Genomic DNA, 17,597 nt, shown 5'->3' on the forward strand with positions numbered 1-17,597 from the left:
AGCTTTGATCAGTGCTCAGTAGGAAAAAAAGAAGTCAATTAAATGAGGCACTGAGATAAAGCAAATGCAAAGGAAAATTCAGGACCTGGAGAGGAATAAAAAAACTACCTAGATTTGGTGGGTTGGAAAAGGTAGTTACATGAACCATGTATGTGTTGTATCCATAACAATTTATTAATGATATTGTTTCCACTTTTTCACTTTTTAACATCTGAAATATTCAAGGCTTTTTTTTTCCCCTGCCTACTTTGTTAAACTCCTATTGTCAGAATTGTGGTGTTCACCAGTTTTCCTGTCTCACTAAAAAGCCAGAGTTGTGTCATGTCAGCACTTCACAATTTGCAGTTGCTTCTGTCTTGCACAAGTCCCAAGGAAACTGAAATTATTTTAAAAGTGTTCAAAATTAGGTGGTATATAAGGCTTGGTAAAGAACTTTGTGTTTAAAAATTGTTTTCCTGAATGATGCCAGTAGCAGTTTCTGCTATCTAACATGGTGAAGCCTCATGTTTCTTTAATAACTGATATTCATTCGAAGCTGTTCAATGAAAATCTATCATATTCAGGGACAGAAATTATATATAAAAAGTTTCGAAGGAATGGCTGGGAGCACGTGTCCAGGTGGCTTTGGCTGGTAGCAAGCTTTTGGGCATTGAGATGGATGGTAGCAGGAGATGGCAGGCAACTTTGGCTAATTGAAAGAGGATAGTTGAGCATACGTAGAGTAATCAGAAAGCTGCTAGGGAGTATTGGTTTGGAGCAGGAAGGTGCTGTTGGTGCCAGATGCCTTGGTTCATCAAAACAAAGGAAGTTTGCTGCACTGAAGAAGGGAATAAGTCTAAAGCAGGTATGTAGGAAGAAAGCTGAAAGAGAGAGCCCCCAGTCTCCTAGGCTCAAAACCATAATATGTATGTTTGAGAAAATGTTAAGACTCTGGGGAGGTAAGAGCCACCTGTTTACTAACCAGCAATTAAAACATGCATGATAAGTGGATAATTACTGTAAACAGTAGGATTCTTCATGCTTTAGCTTGTCTGATATTTTCACACCCAATTGTATTTGTCTCCTGGACAATTTGTAGTGCAGGCTCTTACTGGAAAGCATGTTTTGCAAGAGCTGTTTGCCTTCCAGGAGCAGTCCCAGAGTTCATTGCTGGTTCCCTTGGTAATTTCACATCCTCTCATCTTTTTGAATATTGTTTATCATGCCTGCAGCAGCTACCCTTGATAACCTCTTACCAGATTCACTAGATGTGAATTCGTTGCCATTTACACTGCAGATTTTTTCAGTTTTCATTCAGTAGCATACTGCATGTGTGGGTCATGTGCATGTCTAGTATGTCTGGTATGTCTAGTACATGTCTAGTAACATGTACATTACTAGAACAAAAATTCTTCGGCAACAATTTTTAATACCTTCCGACTTTCCTTATTGTGCTAAAACCACTTCTTAATTTTTATGAAAGTGGTATTGTAATGAGAATAGGGACTATTTTATGCAGTATTATATCTTTGACAAAGTAAGGAAAGTTTGCATTTATAATTGGGTATTAATACTTGGAAATAGCCTGGTTAATAATTTAAGTGACTTGCAAATTCAGGTGCAAACATTAAGTGATTTTTACTTTAGTTCCTCAAACCAGCTACTGATACTGCAGTCATGCTGAACCCTTTGGACAGGAGCAGGTACACAAAAAAATGCTGATTTTTTTGTATTTCTTTGTAATGTCTTGAGAAAAATTGATTAATTTATCAAATAGCTATTATTTTTTCAAGGTACAATGCTTAATAAGATCAGATTGATTTGTGAGAAATTCCCCTGTATCTTACTGGTTCTACACCTTTCTAACTAGAACAGAACAGAGGGTGGTAAAAGATTATCTTTTTGCGCATCTGTCTTTTCAAAACTAGATCCACTCTTCTTTCTGACAATCTGCAGGAGTGGATGAGACTTAACCTCACTGAATTATGCTTGTTTTTTGCTATTAACAGGCCAAGCTCTGATAACAGGCGCCACAGCATTCGGGAGAGGATGTCCAGTACCAACGAGAAAGGCAGCCTCTCCATGGAGTCCACCAAGGAGACCCGCTACTGTGCTGTCTGCAACGACTATGCTTCAGGCTACCATTATGGAGTCTGGTCTTGTGAAGGCTGCAAAGCTTTTTTCAAAAGGAGTATTCAAGGTAATAAACTGTTCAAGTGAATCACCTTTACTCTTGAGGAAACTGTGAAGCTACTTGAGAGTGCAGCCTCAGCCCAGGACAATGACATTTACTGGGTTTTCATTAGCAGCTGCTGTGCTCTCCCATATTTTTTTAGCTCTGTATTTGGTGAATGCTTCTAGCAGGTATATAATATGTTGTTATTTAGTCCAAGATTAATGAGGGAAAGAAAAGCTTCTCTATGTTCTTCTTGGTCTAAGTATGTCTAACCATGGAGGCAGTGAGAAATCTAATTTAAAAATCTGTATTGGATCAAGATGACCACTCTTTCAGGCTATGTATATCTCTTTTCTGTGATTAAGTTCTTATCCAAAACAATTTTTTTTGAGACTTCCCTGTCAGATGAAGATTAATTAATGTCAATTGATTTATTAATTTTAATTTAGTGCTCCATTAGCAAGATGGCTCAATCCAAATCTCAACTCCTTGAAGATGTGAGATGTTTTTTGAGAACCAATATTGAAAAGGAATGTTTCCTTGATGAAATAGAATTTGTATCTGTCCGCAAAGCAGTGCTTTGAACTATACACAGAAAGGTTTAGTTCACAGTCTTGTCGTGGCTAAAAATATACTGTGCAAGGTGTCCAGTGGAGTAAAGGGCATCTAACAGAAACAGTGTTAATTACTGTGTCTGAGATAATTATTGATTTAAATGCCTGTCACTCTGTGGAATGGATACTTTTTTGCTTTGTTCAACATCTCCTAAAATGAGTAAGAAATAAGAATGGTTGTCCTGAAAATACAGGTACTGTTCAGTATCTAAGTCTTATTTTGAAGAAGAAAATAAAACAGATTTCTTCCTTTCCAAACAGAAAACTAGTAAAGCACTATGCTTAAGTTGGGTTTCTATAGTTTTTTAAATCTCCAGGTGATATATAGACACAACATTTCCTGTCGCTCCTTTTTTGAAGTAAACATAGTGAGGAACAGTTTTTACCTCATATCGCAAGGTGTGATTATTGCCTGTTTTGTTGCATGGTAGTCATGGTAACTCACTGAGGTAAGTTAAATAAAACTTCCAGCATTCAGCTCAGAATTTTCCCCGCATTAAAGAACAAATGAAAGATTGGCTGAGGGGTAGACATTGATGAAATGATTTGAATGTCAGTGATTACTTAATAGTTACTTGTAGTTCTGCTTTTCCAGACTCATCGAAATTCTTTTTAGAAAAGAGAGTGGTTGCAGCCAGAGGTCAATAATAAGCGACACTGAAGGGAGAAAGGGTGAAATGCTTTTCTCTTAACATCAGAATGATTTTCTTAAACTTGTGACATCGGGAGAACAGCTCCCTTATTGAGCGTTTTTTGTTATTTTTCCTTTTGAGTTCCCCTGACCAAATCAGAACTATTCTTAGAATTTTGAAATTCTGTCCTCGTACTTGAACTGAACTAAGTCAGCAACGAAGTGAAAACTGAAGTATTCTTAAGCAAAAGTAATAGTTACCAAGTAATTGCACAGCACAGATCTTCAGCTTTTGGCCATTATGGAAGAAGAAATGAATCTGACTCTTTCATTGAGTTCCATGGTTCTATGTCAGCACTTGGATTGTTTTGTCCTGGTCTCTATGTGGACAAATGTTGTGGTCCTCCACAATGGATCTGTTATCTATTTGTGCTACAGTACACGCTAATTAGTAAATTTAGTTCTTGCTTCATTTATATACTTAACATATTTTTTAAGTAGGTAAGCTTTAAAAATTTAAAGCTTAAGTTTCCAGTGGCCTGTAAAATGCCTTTTTTGATCTTTAAGTCATGTTTGCTCTAATTTAAGCCCATTGCTTCTTACCCTATCCCTTGTGGGCATGAAGAAAACTTATTACAACCTTTTACATAGTTGAAGACCGTTATCATATCTTTCCTCAGTCTTCTCTTTTTTTAGACTAAACAAACCCACTTCTTTCAGTAGAACATGCTTTCTAGACTTCTGATCCTGTTTGTTAAACTCCTCTGTACTTTTTCCAGTTTATCTACCTCTTTTGTGGTTAACGGCTATTGTAAAAAATGGCATCCACTAATATCAAGAAAGTAATTCAAGAATATGAGTACTTGTGAGAGAATTGTGATCACTTGATCACAGATGGTATGAAAAGTCCTCTAAAGGACTTTTAAAGTCATAGGTACCCAGTCTTGATGAACTAAGGGATTTTTTGAATTTCCTGCTGGATCTGGAAAAGATCTCTACCTCAGCAGTTACATGTTCTCATTGGATATGTGTCCAATTTATGAAAATGAAAGTAATTTTTAGATTAAGAATACATGAGAAAACATGCCATTTACCATGCAGATGGTAATAGTTTTAAATTGGTTGTGATCAGATATCTAGGAATGAATGCTACTAATGTGTACGTGTATGTGTAGAAGAATACATGGACTAAATATTATTATATCTGCATTGTATATATGATATGCATTCCTAAAAAAGGGACAAAAATTTCCTGGGAATCATATGGTTAAACTGTATTGAGGTACACAGGACTTGCTTGTATAAACAAGAATAACACAGAATGCTTTCAACAAAGATTTTTGTTGCTGTTTGTAGTGTGTCTTTCTTTAAATGCAAGGTAACTATGCTACTTTTGTGCTTTGCTGTCCTGTATTTCTCAATACATATATAGATGTAGAGATGCTTCGTCATTTTTATACTTCTCATCAGAGATTTTACAGGAGAATTGCTGTAGCGAAGTTTGACTATAGTCAAACATGCTATGTGGTTCTTAATAGAACCACAGCAAAAAGTGAGTACAGACATGAACAATGAACAAGCTGTGTGGGCAATCCCTTTCCTCCCTGTGTATCTGTTATTCTCAGTGATATCTGCGGTATCTACGCTTACTTGCATAAGTATATACTTAAATTTTGTGAAAACTCACATCTGCATTGGACCTTACCTGAGGTGCAGATGGATGGCTTCATTTTTATCCAGGTGAGCTGGAATGGTTCTGGAAATATTTTGTGAATTTTAAATGCTAAGTTGTTTCTCTTTGATGTCAAACAGTTAATGCTTAAAGGGCAACCTGAATTAGTAACTATCTTTCAATATGTGCAACTGCTCAATTTTGTTTAAAAAACAGATGGTTGGTGGAAAATCTCAGCTGCCTCCTGAAACTGCCCGTGTCAGTCTATTTTGTTAGTTTATGTCCCAAAAGTGATTTGGAACCTTGTTTTGAGAAAACTCTGTGCAGACTGATATTAATGTATAATGTTTCATGGGAGAGAAAAAAATCATATGACACCAAGAACACTGTGTTGCTTGGTGATAGAAGAGTGCTTTATTCTTTGCTCAGCACATGTAGCCTTCAGGAGTGTACTTGGTCAACTGACTTGAATCCAGATGCATAACAAGCAGTCACATCACAGCACACTGTACTTCTCTACTAAAATATTTATGGATTTTAAGACCAAGAAGGGCCACTAGATCATCAAATCTGGTCTTCTCTCAATATAAACTTTATATGCTGTCCATGTACAAAGCAAAGTAATTTGATGGAGGTAAATCTTTTAGAAGATATCCAGCCTTGGTCTGTGGGCTCAAAAGCTTTCTTACAATGATTGCTTATTCCAATAATTTGTCCTCCTATCTGCTATAAAGTTACCATTCTCATTTGAATTACTTTGGCTTTTACATCACATCCACAAACCAGACTTAGTATCTAGTATCTCTCTCCTCTGGGAAGTTCTTATAACTTAAGTTGTTAGAATCAAATGACCTTGATATCTTCACTGAACTAAAATGTTTCAGTCTCCTGCTGCATATCTTTCTATCTTCTGAGTCCTTTGTCTTTGCACCTTTTCTGATCCCCCCACACCCATAATAGCCTTTTTAAAATTTGGATGTCAGAATTGGATGAAGTATTTCAACATCAGCCTTACAAATGCTATTTACAAATTAAAAATCCCCTTGTGACGCACGCATTATTTCCCCCTCCTTCTAAATCTCTTGTTTTTTGGATAACCAACAAAGGGTACAGGACAGGAAGAAATTACTCTTACCATCTCTGACAAGCATCCAACAAATGCCTACGTATGTGGGGATGAGAACCCTCAGTGGGAGCACAAGCGATTCAGAGCAAACAAGGGGTAGCTCCTTACATTGGAGGGTATCTTGATCTCAGAATTGCTGAATTATTTTAGAAATCTCCAGTTCTATTTCCCTGCCTCCTTCATATGCCCTTCTGATGTTTTTCAGGTGCACCTTCTCTGTCTTTTCTCACAGCTGTATATTCAGACAAAAATCTGGGATATTTCACAAATATTCAGTTAAGAATTATTGCATGATGGGAGGCAGTACCAGTCCATCAAGAACAGATTGGCATGTGAGAATGGATGAATAGCCATGCTGAGGGATTCCAGAGGCCTGCCATTAATGTCAATGACAGAGAGATAGTGGTCTCTGAAGTGCAGGAATTCTTGAAACTAGGAAGTATTTTACTTGTGTGGCTTGAACATGGATTTTATTTAACAGTTATGCCTTCTGACCATCAAGTAGGAGAGTTTTGGCAATAGACTTTGAGTGTTATCACTTGTTTTAACTTCACAGTGATAGAGTTGTACTTTGTTGAAAGTATGTAGTTCGAAATTTAATGCTAGGAGTGGTGATAATATATACATATTTTCATCTGAGTTGGAGAGAATTTAACTGGTTAAACGTGCCTAATAAGTGGGTGTTTAGGTAATGCTGCAGTGCAGCAATTGAAATATTGTCAATTTGGGAAGTTTCCGAGATCTTCCCTTTAACTTTCCATTATCGTCTTCTGTTTTCATGGTATTTTTGTAATCTGTTTGATAACAGCTGCAAATGCTGCACTGATCCTGCAGCCAAGAAGACAGAAACTCCCTAATAAGACTGCTTGTACACTGATTCTATGAGTTGTCAGCAGAAAGAGCAAAACTACAAAACATGAACCTAAGTGAGACTAGCAGAGGTAATCACAGCAAATAAAAAGGGGGCTGCAGACCGGTATCTACTCTCAGGGTGGAAAACACACAGTTCCAGTTAGAGAGGTAGGTGACTGTTGGAAGTTCGAAGGCCAGGAAACGTGTGCTTGGAAAGTGCACCAGGGTTTAGCCATCACTGGGACTGCTTTAACAGCTTGTGGTCAGCCAGGTTCTTCTGAAACTTCTTCTGATTTATTTTTGGTTTTTTAGTAGTTTTTCTGTAGAGCCCCTTGAGTTAAACACATGCTCTGATCATTGTCCCCTAATGTGCATTTTTAATATCAGCAGTATAACTGATGGTGATCTTGTTTCAGAAACTTGGGTGTTATTGAAAGGCAAGAGTCAATAGGTTTTTTTTCCTCGTAAGACAACTTTGAGTGTCCTACTTTTCCAGTGAGTTTTAAGTGCTGTGTTCAGCATGGCTGTGACAGTGACTTAAGATGTTCGCATCCAAGATACTTCCTTATTTTTCATGGTCTAAGCAAATCATAGGGCTGCAGTGGACCTTGAGCCCTAGTCCATCTTTCTGTCTTGTGATAGGATCAACTGTTGCCAATTCCTTCCATATATTTATTGAACTGCTTCTTAAAAACCTGTAGCCCGATCCAATGTTTTATTCTCCTTATCTTTGAAGGCTACTATGAAATTTGAATCTTCCTTCCTGCAGGTTAAGCTCGTCACTTATTTTCCTGTCTATCATGCCACATATTGTTCTCTTTCCTTCTGCAACAGCTTGCTATCACACTTAAAAAAAAATTATTCTGGTTTACCTAATCTGAAGAAACACAGTTTATTCAACCTTTTCTCATAGGTTTTGTTTTCTGGACTTCTAATCTTCTAGTTGCTCTATTTTGGAGATTCTTCACTTTGCCCTGTTTTCTTTTTTCTTGAAGCATGATTTCCTTCTATATGATGCTTTATGAGTACTGAACAGAGCAATAGGATTACCTTACAACCCCAGCTGGTGGTATTTGTCTACATCCATCATGGTGCAAGGTTTGCTTTATTTGCAAAAACATGACACTTCACTCATGATCAGTGTGTGATGCACAATAAGCGTACTTTTCTAGAGAAGAAACCAGTTATTTCCCATCTTGTTTTGTGCATCTGATTATTCCTATTTCAATGTAGTGATTTTTTCCTATGTGCTGTCTCCAGTTTGGCAAGATAATTTAGAATTCTTATCCTGTAGACTCCTGCCATTTATTTCAGATATATTTTCGTCTGACTAGCAGAGTAGTCTGGTCTTTTCTCTGTTCTTCTAACACATATAAATGTCACCTACAAATGAATAACATTTAAGAAAATAAAAACTCCAGTCCATTACCCATCAGTGAGGAAAGTACTGTATAGAACTGAATCCAGGACAGACACTATGGAGCCTCATTCAATATCAGCTTCCCCTGTAACAGTGAACACTGATAGTTCTTCCCTGAGACTGGTTTTCTGAAATCATCTAAACTATATTTTCCTAGCTGACATATGAAATGTCACCCCAGGCAATGTTGAAAGCCTTTCTGAAGTTGGGTAACACACTTTACCAGAAAGTAGAGAACACACACTGATTGTTATCTGATTTTATAAATGGTCACTGGTTTTTCCTCTGCCAAGTCCAAAGCTTTTCCCATCTCCTAGACAAAATTCTTAGCCCTTAGAAACTGTACTTGATGTATCCTGTATTATTAGCTTTAACGGTGTTTTACTTCCTCTGCAATATGATTGTTGTGCCATATCAAGCAACAAAAAACCAGTATTTCATGTTGCAAATATTTAATGAATATTTCATTTGGAAACTCACATTATTCCTAGCTCAGGACTGAGGCTGTCAGCAGTTCAATATAGTCACACTGGGGGGGGGCGGGGCAAGCACTTTGCATTTACAAATTACAAGAGAACATGCTTGCTCATCCAGTGGGAAAGTGCTTAACTGATCCACTTGGTTTTAGAGAGGGTGAAAGGAAATATGTTTTTTGTAACCTCTTTTAACTCAGGTGGGTTTATTGATTTAAACTGGCTCCGTAAGTTTCACTCCCATGAACTTTCAGACTTTCTGTAGGTTAAGTTGTCCTTTGCAGTCACTTTTGAAAAGTAGAAATCAAACTAGAGAGAACTGTGTAAGATGACTGAAATGATAAATGTACTGGAAGTGCATGAAGTGATCTTTGACATAATTTATTTCCAAAAGGAGACTATTAACAAACTTTATTGAAGTATGTGTACTAGTTCAGAGTTACTGTAAAAGAACTAGCATGGCAATTAACTGCTGGTATAATTTAGTAACAGATGTAGTAAATATTGTCTGAATTCTTTGAATTATGTATTTCTCTCAAAAATTTGATTTAACTTAGTCACAAATTGTTGAAATAGTTGGACTTCCTTTGTTATAAATAGCACAGTTATTCCCCACTCTAAAATGTGGCTAGAGATATGCAGGACAACATACTAAGTTATCTTCGTTGACCCTTCTGGCTATAAAATGGATGAATCTTCCATAGAGCATGGATGATGTTAGGGTATAAGTGAGCAAACCAAGGAGCAGAGATATATATCAGTAAATAAAAGAAGAGCATAAATAGGTTTTACTTTGCCTGAGGAAGTAGTACATTGTCAAAATACTGATGTTAAAGATTAGTATAATAATTTAACCAATGAGGAGTTGACTGTACTGCAGTTTCTGTTTCACAGACTTCAATGCAGAAAACTCACTGTGCTTGGAAATGCCTACATCCACTGCACGCTCTGCACAGTGAAAATCCTGTCCCCCACCCCCCCCCCCCCCCCCCCAGTAAAATACAAATACCAGCACCTCCTCTACAGAGGTACTGTAATGATAAATACATTACAGATCCCTGCAAACTTTATGATACCAGGAACCACTCAGGTACCAAAGATCCAAATATAAAATAAGACTAGCTAAACTTATTCAGTAGGTCCCATCACAATCCAAAACCTGATGTTATACCTGGAATAAAAATAGAGTTATATTTATTTTCTTGCTAACAACTGATTGGATTTTAAGTGCACAAGAGTAATTTGCAATATATTTAACTTTTTGGCCTCTTTATGTTAAGTTGTGGGAGTTTTCTGTAGTAGAATTCCACCCCTTCCCATTTTAGCTCAAATAAACTGGGAAGCTAAAAATACAAGAGATTTCATTCAAAGTCTATGGGAATAAGATAGCCGTGGCTTGCCTACGACTCGCTCCGAAAAAGGTTTTTGTCTCTGGAGGGATCATATTGAGATGGTTGTGAGTAATACATTGTGGGAGTTTTTCCTTTACACAGCTGTTGGTTTAATCACGTGCCAAGGATTTAAAATAATTGTGATTTATCAGATAGGGAAACAGAACCTAGATGTCACACTCCTCACCAGATTTTGTAGGGACTGGGATCTCAATTGGTGTCTTTTTTTTTTTTGTCATGAAGAAAGAATATACTTCCTATTTTGTTTCCTTGCCTAAAATTAAAAAAGATGGGAATGGAATTAGGGTGTAGTAAACTTTGCACATGGTATCATAATCCTGAAATAGTAGATGAAACACCAATTGAAATTTTAGGACTAAGGCCAATAATAAAAACTTTGAAAATATGTGGGAGTAGAAAATATAATTTTATATTTATATAAAATATTTCTCAGTGTATATGTTCATGCGTTATTAAACTGGTGAGATGGCAGCAGGCTTGGTAACCTCATGCAATGTCCATTCTCATTCTTTTTTCTTCATTTTTCCTGTTAGCTGAAATAGTATATGGAAAGGTTAAAAAGGTCAGTATCATAACCATTTGGCTTGAATTAACTGCTCATGTGAACAGTGCTATACGTACGTGAAGGCAAGAAGATTCCACTGGAAGGTGAGCACTCAGTGTGGGAGCTACATGACACAGCTGAAGGACATAATACAGAATATATAGATTTAACCTTTCCTCCTTTCTCCTTCTTCAGTGGTTCTGTGATCTTTCTTTCCGAGGTATGCGTAGAAGGAGGGCTTGCTCACTGGATGCAAAGGAAATATGTTTTACTATCTTATAGGCCCTTTTCCTTACTGTTACATGTACTAATGTCTTGCTAGTTTAAAAACAGAAAATGATTAGTCTTTTCAGCAGTACCGGGTAGTTGCTAAGAGAACCCAAGTTCCAAATCCGAAGACCTTGTCTAAGGGTAATTAAGCTGTGAATTTGAGTGTCTGTGCTTATAAAGGAATTAGGCATAACCTTCTGTTCTTTCGTGAAACCTGTTAGGAAAGAGTGAGATTTTAAAATCAATCAGTGCAGTTTTATTGGGGCACTTTAACTTAAAATTGATATAACTTTGTCTTTTACATTCAACATTTGTTCATACTGGGTTAGCATATGCAATGTCCAGGTGCTATTTTTTTTTCTTTTTACTGTTTTTACTGAAAACTTTCCACTTGCTGTTGAGGCTATTCTTTCCAAGGTTTTGCTTTTTGTCTGCAGTCTTCCCACTCGTTATTTGCTTGGTACCGTAAGGTGTGGATAAAGTCTACACTCTAGACTTCCCTTCACCTACATGTATGAAATTCTGCTAATTTCACTGTCAGAATAAGATCATAGAAGGACCTGGTGCTTCCACAGGTAACGGCTAACCTGGAAATGCCTTACGCAGATAGATAAAGAATAGTTTAAGAAATTTGTGTGACCTGAGGATTGAAAATAAAAGAATAATTAAAGGAAAAGCATGTATTAGTAAAAGGATAATAATTATTACTGGCTTTGTTTGAAATGTATGATGAGTCAATTCAACTGCATCAGTTTAGGTGTGATAAAAAATTCACCTGGCAAAAATGTTCCTTTATTGGCTTTGTAGAATTGTCATTAAGCATTCTTAGGCTGGCATGCTGACATGTCGGTTTCCTTAGTTCATTTTTTTTACAACTTTTGTACTGCTTAAACTAATCATTCCCTCAAGCTAACCTTGATGGTTATTGGAATATAACATGGCAACTGTTTACACATTTAAGAAAAAAACATTTCTGTGTTATGTTAATTGCCATTGATATATTAATATGAACCCAATTTTCATTCTTGCTGGTCAAGGTCAGAATGAACTCAGCTCTTCAAAGTTGCAATTCAGTGGAATATTCAAGCATGTACTTAACTTTAACCATATATACTGTGCTGGGACTACTTGCTAGAAGTATGCAGATGCTTAAATGTTCTACTGAATGTAGTAACACTTAACTTTAAAGAAATATGGATTGTTTTACTGACTGAAGCCCTCACAGATAAATCATCGGTCCATTCCAATTCAAGCATGCGCTGCTCTTGCATACACCACAGCTATCTCGAGAACCCTCTAGACGGACAGTGATGAGTCTCTGTACATGAATACTAGCCACATGATGAGGGAAAGTCAGACTGCATGTGCAGTAAGAAAAAGCTCTGGCTATGACAGGGGAGGTTAGAATAAACTGAATATCATCCTAATTTCAGCCATTACCTTCTTGTTGACATTTTGCTTCCTCATCCTCCCCCCCTCCACTGTTGGTCGTTGTCATACAGATTGTCACATCTAAAATTAGTGCTTTGAGAAAAGAGCCAGATCTTCGCACCCTGTTCTGGAAATACCTTAGCATGTAATAAAGTGCTATAAAAATACTTAATGTTACTTTCACTGTTTTAAAATGTATGATGTGGGAGATATCATAAGAAAAACAGACCACCCCTCCTCAAGCTCCTCCAATAGCTCCCTTAAACTCTTCCTTTGTAGCTCATGACAGTGCAAGTCATACATATGGGGGGATTAAAATTAGGGGCTCTACCCTATTAAACTCCCTGCCTTTAATTTTGTGCAGGTTATCTGATAATTTATTTTAAGAAAACCTATAAGACCACAGAGGTCAAGTGGCAGTGATCACTGAATACATTTCTTCCTCTCAGTATTCCTGTGATACCAACTATCCAAATGGCCTAATTAGCTTCTCTTCTAGCATGTATTTCTCTTTGGATACCATGAAAACAAAGTGCAGGCAGCTGGGCAACTGTGGATGTGTTCCATTTTCATGTTAACTATTCCCACCAGTGAGAAATCCCTTCTCGTAAGTCAGATTGTTCAGAATCAACTTTGCTGAGAGATGAGCTTTAAGGATAAAATAAAAGGTAGAATAATTAAAAGACAATTCACTTTACAGCAGAGTTATTGAGTTATACTACTTCACTTTAAGATACAACTTGTCTTTGCGTGTTACCTATTCCTTAATTATGTTCTTCTACCTTTTTCCCTTCCATGCCACCCCAAGCTAGACTGCCCTAATCTGTGTCTGTGCCTTGCAAAGGAAACTTCCTTCCTCACTTCCTGTGACTGAATACTTGAAATCAGAAGGTATTGTGGAGAAGCAGGAAAGGTTCCTGCCTTACTGCTTCCCTTTTTCTCTTTCCTCTTCCCTGATTAATTTGATATTCATTTCTACTGTGTACTCTAATTACCAAATGTTTTCCTCTGGTTGCTTGCATCTTTTCCAGTCTCCTGAAGGCATGTTGGTTAAACTTAACCAAAAATTATGAGAAATATTAAATACATTATCTTCTTCTTAGATTTACAGCAAATATGAAGTCTAACCAATGACATTACTATGGCACTCGTAGTCTGAAGAATTCTGCCCCTCGCACACAGATCTTTCTTTTTTTGCATTCAAAATTTTACAGGTTTTATTCTGTGAAGTCTGTCAAGCACTTTGAAAGAAGAGTGGATTGTCTAAGGTGCAGGTCATGTGCATGAAAACAGACTAATTATGCTAACCTTTAAAGTGTATATTTAAGATAAAACTTTTCAGTGTAAAAATATGATAATATGAATCAAGCTAATTTCAGTAGGGACTGTACCTCTATCACAAATAGGATTATTTTATGTATTATTCTACAAACCAAATGCCTATTCCCAAACGCTTGCAGTTTGCATAAGGAAACCTAGGTCCAGAGCAAAATGAGAGGTTATCATCACCGACATAAGCACTGTGAAAAAGGATGGCTGCCCTGCTGATATTGATTCCACTTGATTTTTGATTTTTGCATACTGTCACTTTTTTTTGAGAGAGAGTTGAACCTTATGATCATCAGCCAGTCCAGCAAAGGTGGTAAGCTTGTGTTAAACATTTATCTGCTTATTTTACAGAGCGCTAAATGGTGTTCTGAATTATTTGCTGAATTCAGGGCCTGCGCTCATTCCCCTTGTGAATTTATCTTTTAACTTTACTAGGAAGAAGATCGGATACACTGTCAAAGTCTTTCTTTGTTTTTAAACAGAGTAATTAAAGTTTTCCATCTTTCTCTCATGCTACTTCAGAGCTTGGCTTATGAAACAAGGCTGGCAATTGAGTGCAGGTGCTACAATCTTTTGCTGCTGTTTAGTGTGACCTAATAAAAGTGCATTTTCTTAAATGCATGTCCTTCCCTTTTTGCTCCGTTTCCCTTGCATTTTTGTATGGTTGAGGCTGTTTTCTTTCTGACTTAATTTTTTTTTCCTTACATGTGAAATATTTTGAATCAGGTATAGAACAGTCTGTATCCTACCAGAGGAACTGAAAATTAAAATAGTCTTTCATGCTGAGGTTGAGGTAGTGTTTCTGTTCTACCTTTTTACCTCAGTCCTGGAGCAAAGTCTGTGGATTCAGATTTTTCCAGTATTATACTGTTGTGTCAAGTAGAGCTAAAAAAATAATAATTCTGTCTGTTTGAGACAGTGTGTAGTCAGCTGTCACCATATTAACAAGTTTACAGTTTGGCTGATTATTTTGATTGGATCCCAGTTATGTAGCATTAGATAGCAGATGTTCCTGGTGTAATCTGATAGTAATTTTTACTCTAGTTTCTGATTTCTAGTCAAGGATAGATGATTTGATGAGACCAAGGCCTCTGTCAAACCTCCACCCTACTCTACTCAAGCTGATCCATTGACCTGAAAGAAAGAACAAACAGTTCTGCAGTAAAATTGTTTCGTTGTGTGCTGTACCTTAGTTGTGTTTAGATGAATACAGAGCACCATTACGGTCATTTCGGATAGTCTTTTTTTGTCCTTGCTAGACTTTGTCTATGGTTGGAAAATAATTTTATAGCAGGTTTAAGCACACATTTTTTAAGGGAAAATTGCAGTAGAGGCTTGTTGACAGTAACAAATTATGGTACGCTGAAAATGTTTGTAATGAGAATTGAGATGTAGAGGGTAATAAATGAGGAAGTGGAGCTCTGATGGAAAAGGTACCAGTACCAAACTTGGTTGCAGCATATGGTAATTTAAGAATTTGTCATGACAAAAGGTTTTTGCTTATATCAGTAGACATGCAATTGGACTTAGACTGATTTATCCCTGAGATACAATTAATTAATGGTAGTTGCTTCTATTTTATATTGTTGTTGTTTGTTTCTTAACTGCCCCAGATTGTGGTAGATACCAAAGAATGTTTTGTGCATAGGCCTTTTTAATTCTATAAACCTCTAACCATTTTGTGCAGTCTATTGGCTAAACATCAACACAGGCACATGGACCGGATGGCACAATATTTCTCAGGCTAAGAGCAAGGAAGTCAAGGGACTTGTTCATATTAATCTATCCTCTCTTCTGACTGCTTTAGTTGTTCATTATTTTAATTATTCTGCAGAAGTTGTAATTTGTGTTTTTAATAGTACTTTTAAAGAACTTGTGAATAAATGTATTGTGAATAGATGTTAGTTTCACTTTCCATATCAATACTTTTATGATAGATTATGGTGGTAACCCTACCTTCTTCCTGAGATGTTAGATGCTGTACCAAATACTCAGTGAAAAATAAGAGAGTATAATAAGCAGTTTTCTCGTGTCTCTGTATAACTGTGTCCTTACTTTCCCTCTGGTTTTACAGGGCACAATGACTACATGTGTCCTGCTACTAACCAGTGCACCATTGACAAGAACAGAAGAAAGAGTTGCCAGGCTTGCCGACTAAGGAAATGCTATGAAGTGGGAATGATGAAAGGTGGTATGTACACAACAATCAACAAATCCTCAGCATTGGTATCTGCCTTCCTGTCTTTTAACTTCATTGGACAGCTGATATGGTTTCTAAAGGAGGAAGCAGCTAATTTTATTGAGCTGAAGTGTATGAAATCAAAGAGTCATTAAATAAATAATAAAAACCTTCCAAATACCATATTATTATTCTTGCCCAAATTTGTATCAAAATTAATAGGAACATTGACTTCGATGGAGTTAGGATTCTTCTGTTAATATTTTTAATTCATTATTTTTTGGTGTCTCGTGGTAGACACCACAGTTACAGTAACTTATGTTTGTCAAAAGCAGACAGAAGTTACCTATTTTTAATCCTTTTTAAAAAGCCAAGCTCCTAAGAATTATGAATGTTTAAGAACAGGAAATCATAAAATTTCATATTTGCTCTAAAGCAGAAGAAAACCTTAAAAATTCAGATTGCTTTTATTACTGAAGAATAATCACTAGTTTTATTGAAACCTATTTCTATAGGAAAATTTAGCAAACTAGCAAGTGCTCAGAAGAGAAAGTGTTAGAATCCATGTCTTATAAGTGAAAGGAACTGATTGTTAAATTACAGATTGTTTCCCCCTTTCTCTGGCACACTTAACGCTTACCTATTTCACAAAAAATCTGGGGCAAGAGAGGAGTAGTTAATCACATTTATTCTTCCCACAACAAAGGATTGTTTATAAGTCCAGTCTGTGCTATCAAGGTAGGTGAAGTCTGGGAATCTTGGGAGAAAGAGTAAAGGGGAAAGAGTAGAGGAAAACTAGTCAGTTGTTGCTTCGCTTTGAGGTTTTATCTGCATTTTTCTCAACTCAAGGATTAGGCAAGAACTGAGACTGATTTTGTTAATCTCAGTTTTGGGATGCAAGCAGGAGGAAGGTGCCAAATCTCTTTTTAGTTCTAGCACTTAAGACAGTAGCTGATATCTTTAATAAGATTTAGGTTATGGATCCAGAGTTTTTTGTTTCTGTCTTAACATCCTGGTGTATATGGCTAGAACTCTTTAAAGTAAAATGTTTATCATTAGTATCACAGCTATGGTCCGGAGAAGTTAAAGTTTCAGATAAGGCAAACTAAAATCAGAAAATCCTGTACATAAATTTGCCATACAGCTTTAGCTTTGACCCTTGTACCTATGGCAGACCATAGTTAAGATACATCATTATGTTTTATGTTGATGATATTACATCTTTAATTTGGCACATTTCCATCCATTTATACTCATATGTATTTAATTAATGATCCACTGTACTGGTTTGATGTTTTTCGTATCTATTCTCTAAGATACATGTTCTAATAGGTTTTTCCCTCTTCCATACATAATTGTTTCAGTCACCTAAAAATCGCACAGAATTCTCAACTAACATTCTGTAGATTAAAGAAGTCCAAAAAAAGACTGCAATTTTGTCCAAATTTTCTTTCTAATATAGATATTATGGAGTTTTTATTTCATACAG

The 17,597-nt window shown here is 36.5% G+C and overlaps 1 protein-coding gene across 1 annotated transcript in view; it reads left to right on the forward strand.

Annotated features, from left to right (window-relative positions):
• The window catches only part of ESR1 (estrogen receptor 1), a 167,855-nt gene that overhangs the window by 78,150 nt on the left and 72,108 nt on the right, over window positions 1-17,597 (forward strand). The window contains 2 exon segments of the mRNA XM_009466299.2: window positions 1,989-2,179; window positions 16,004-16,120. Coding sequence (XP_009464574.2) covers window positions 1,989-2,179; window positions 16,004-16,120 — 308 coding nt within the window.

The sequence above is a fragment of the Nipponia nippon genome, unplaced genomic scaffold (genome assembly GCF_047370975.1).
Source record: "Nipponia nippon isolate SJK-2023a ecotype South Korea unplaced genomic scaffold, ASM4737097v1 scaffold_4, whole genome shotgun sequence".
In the NCBI taxonomy this organism is placed as follows: Eukaryota; Metazoa; Chordata; class Aves; order Pelecaniformes; family Threskiornithidae; genus Nipponia; species Nipponia nippon.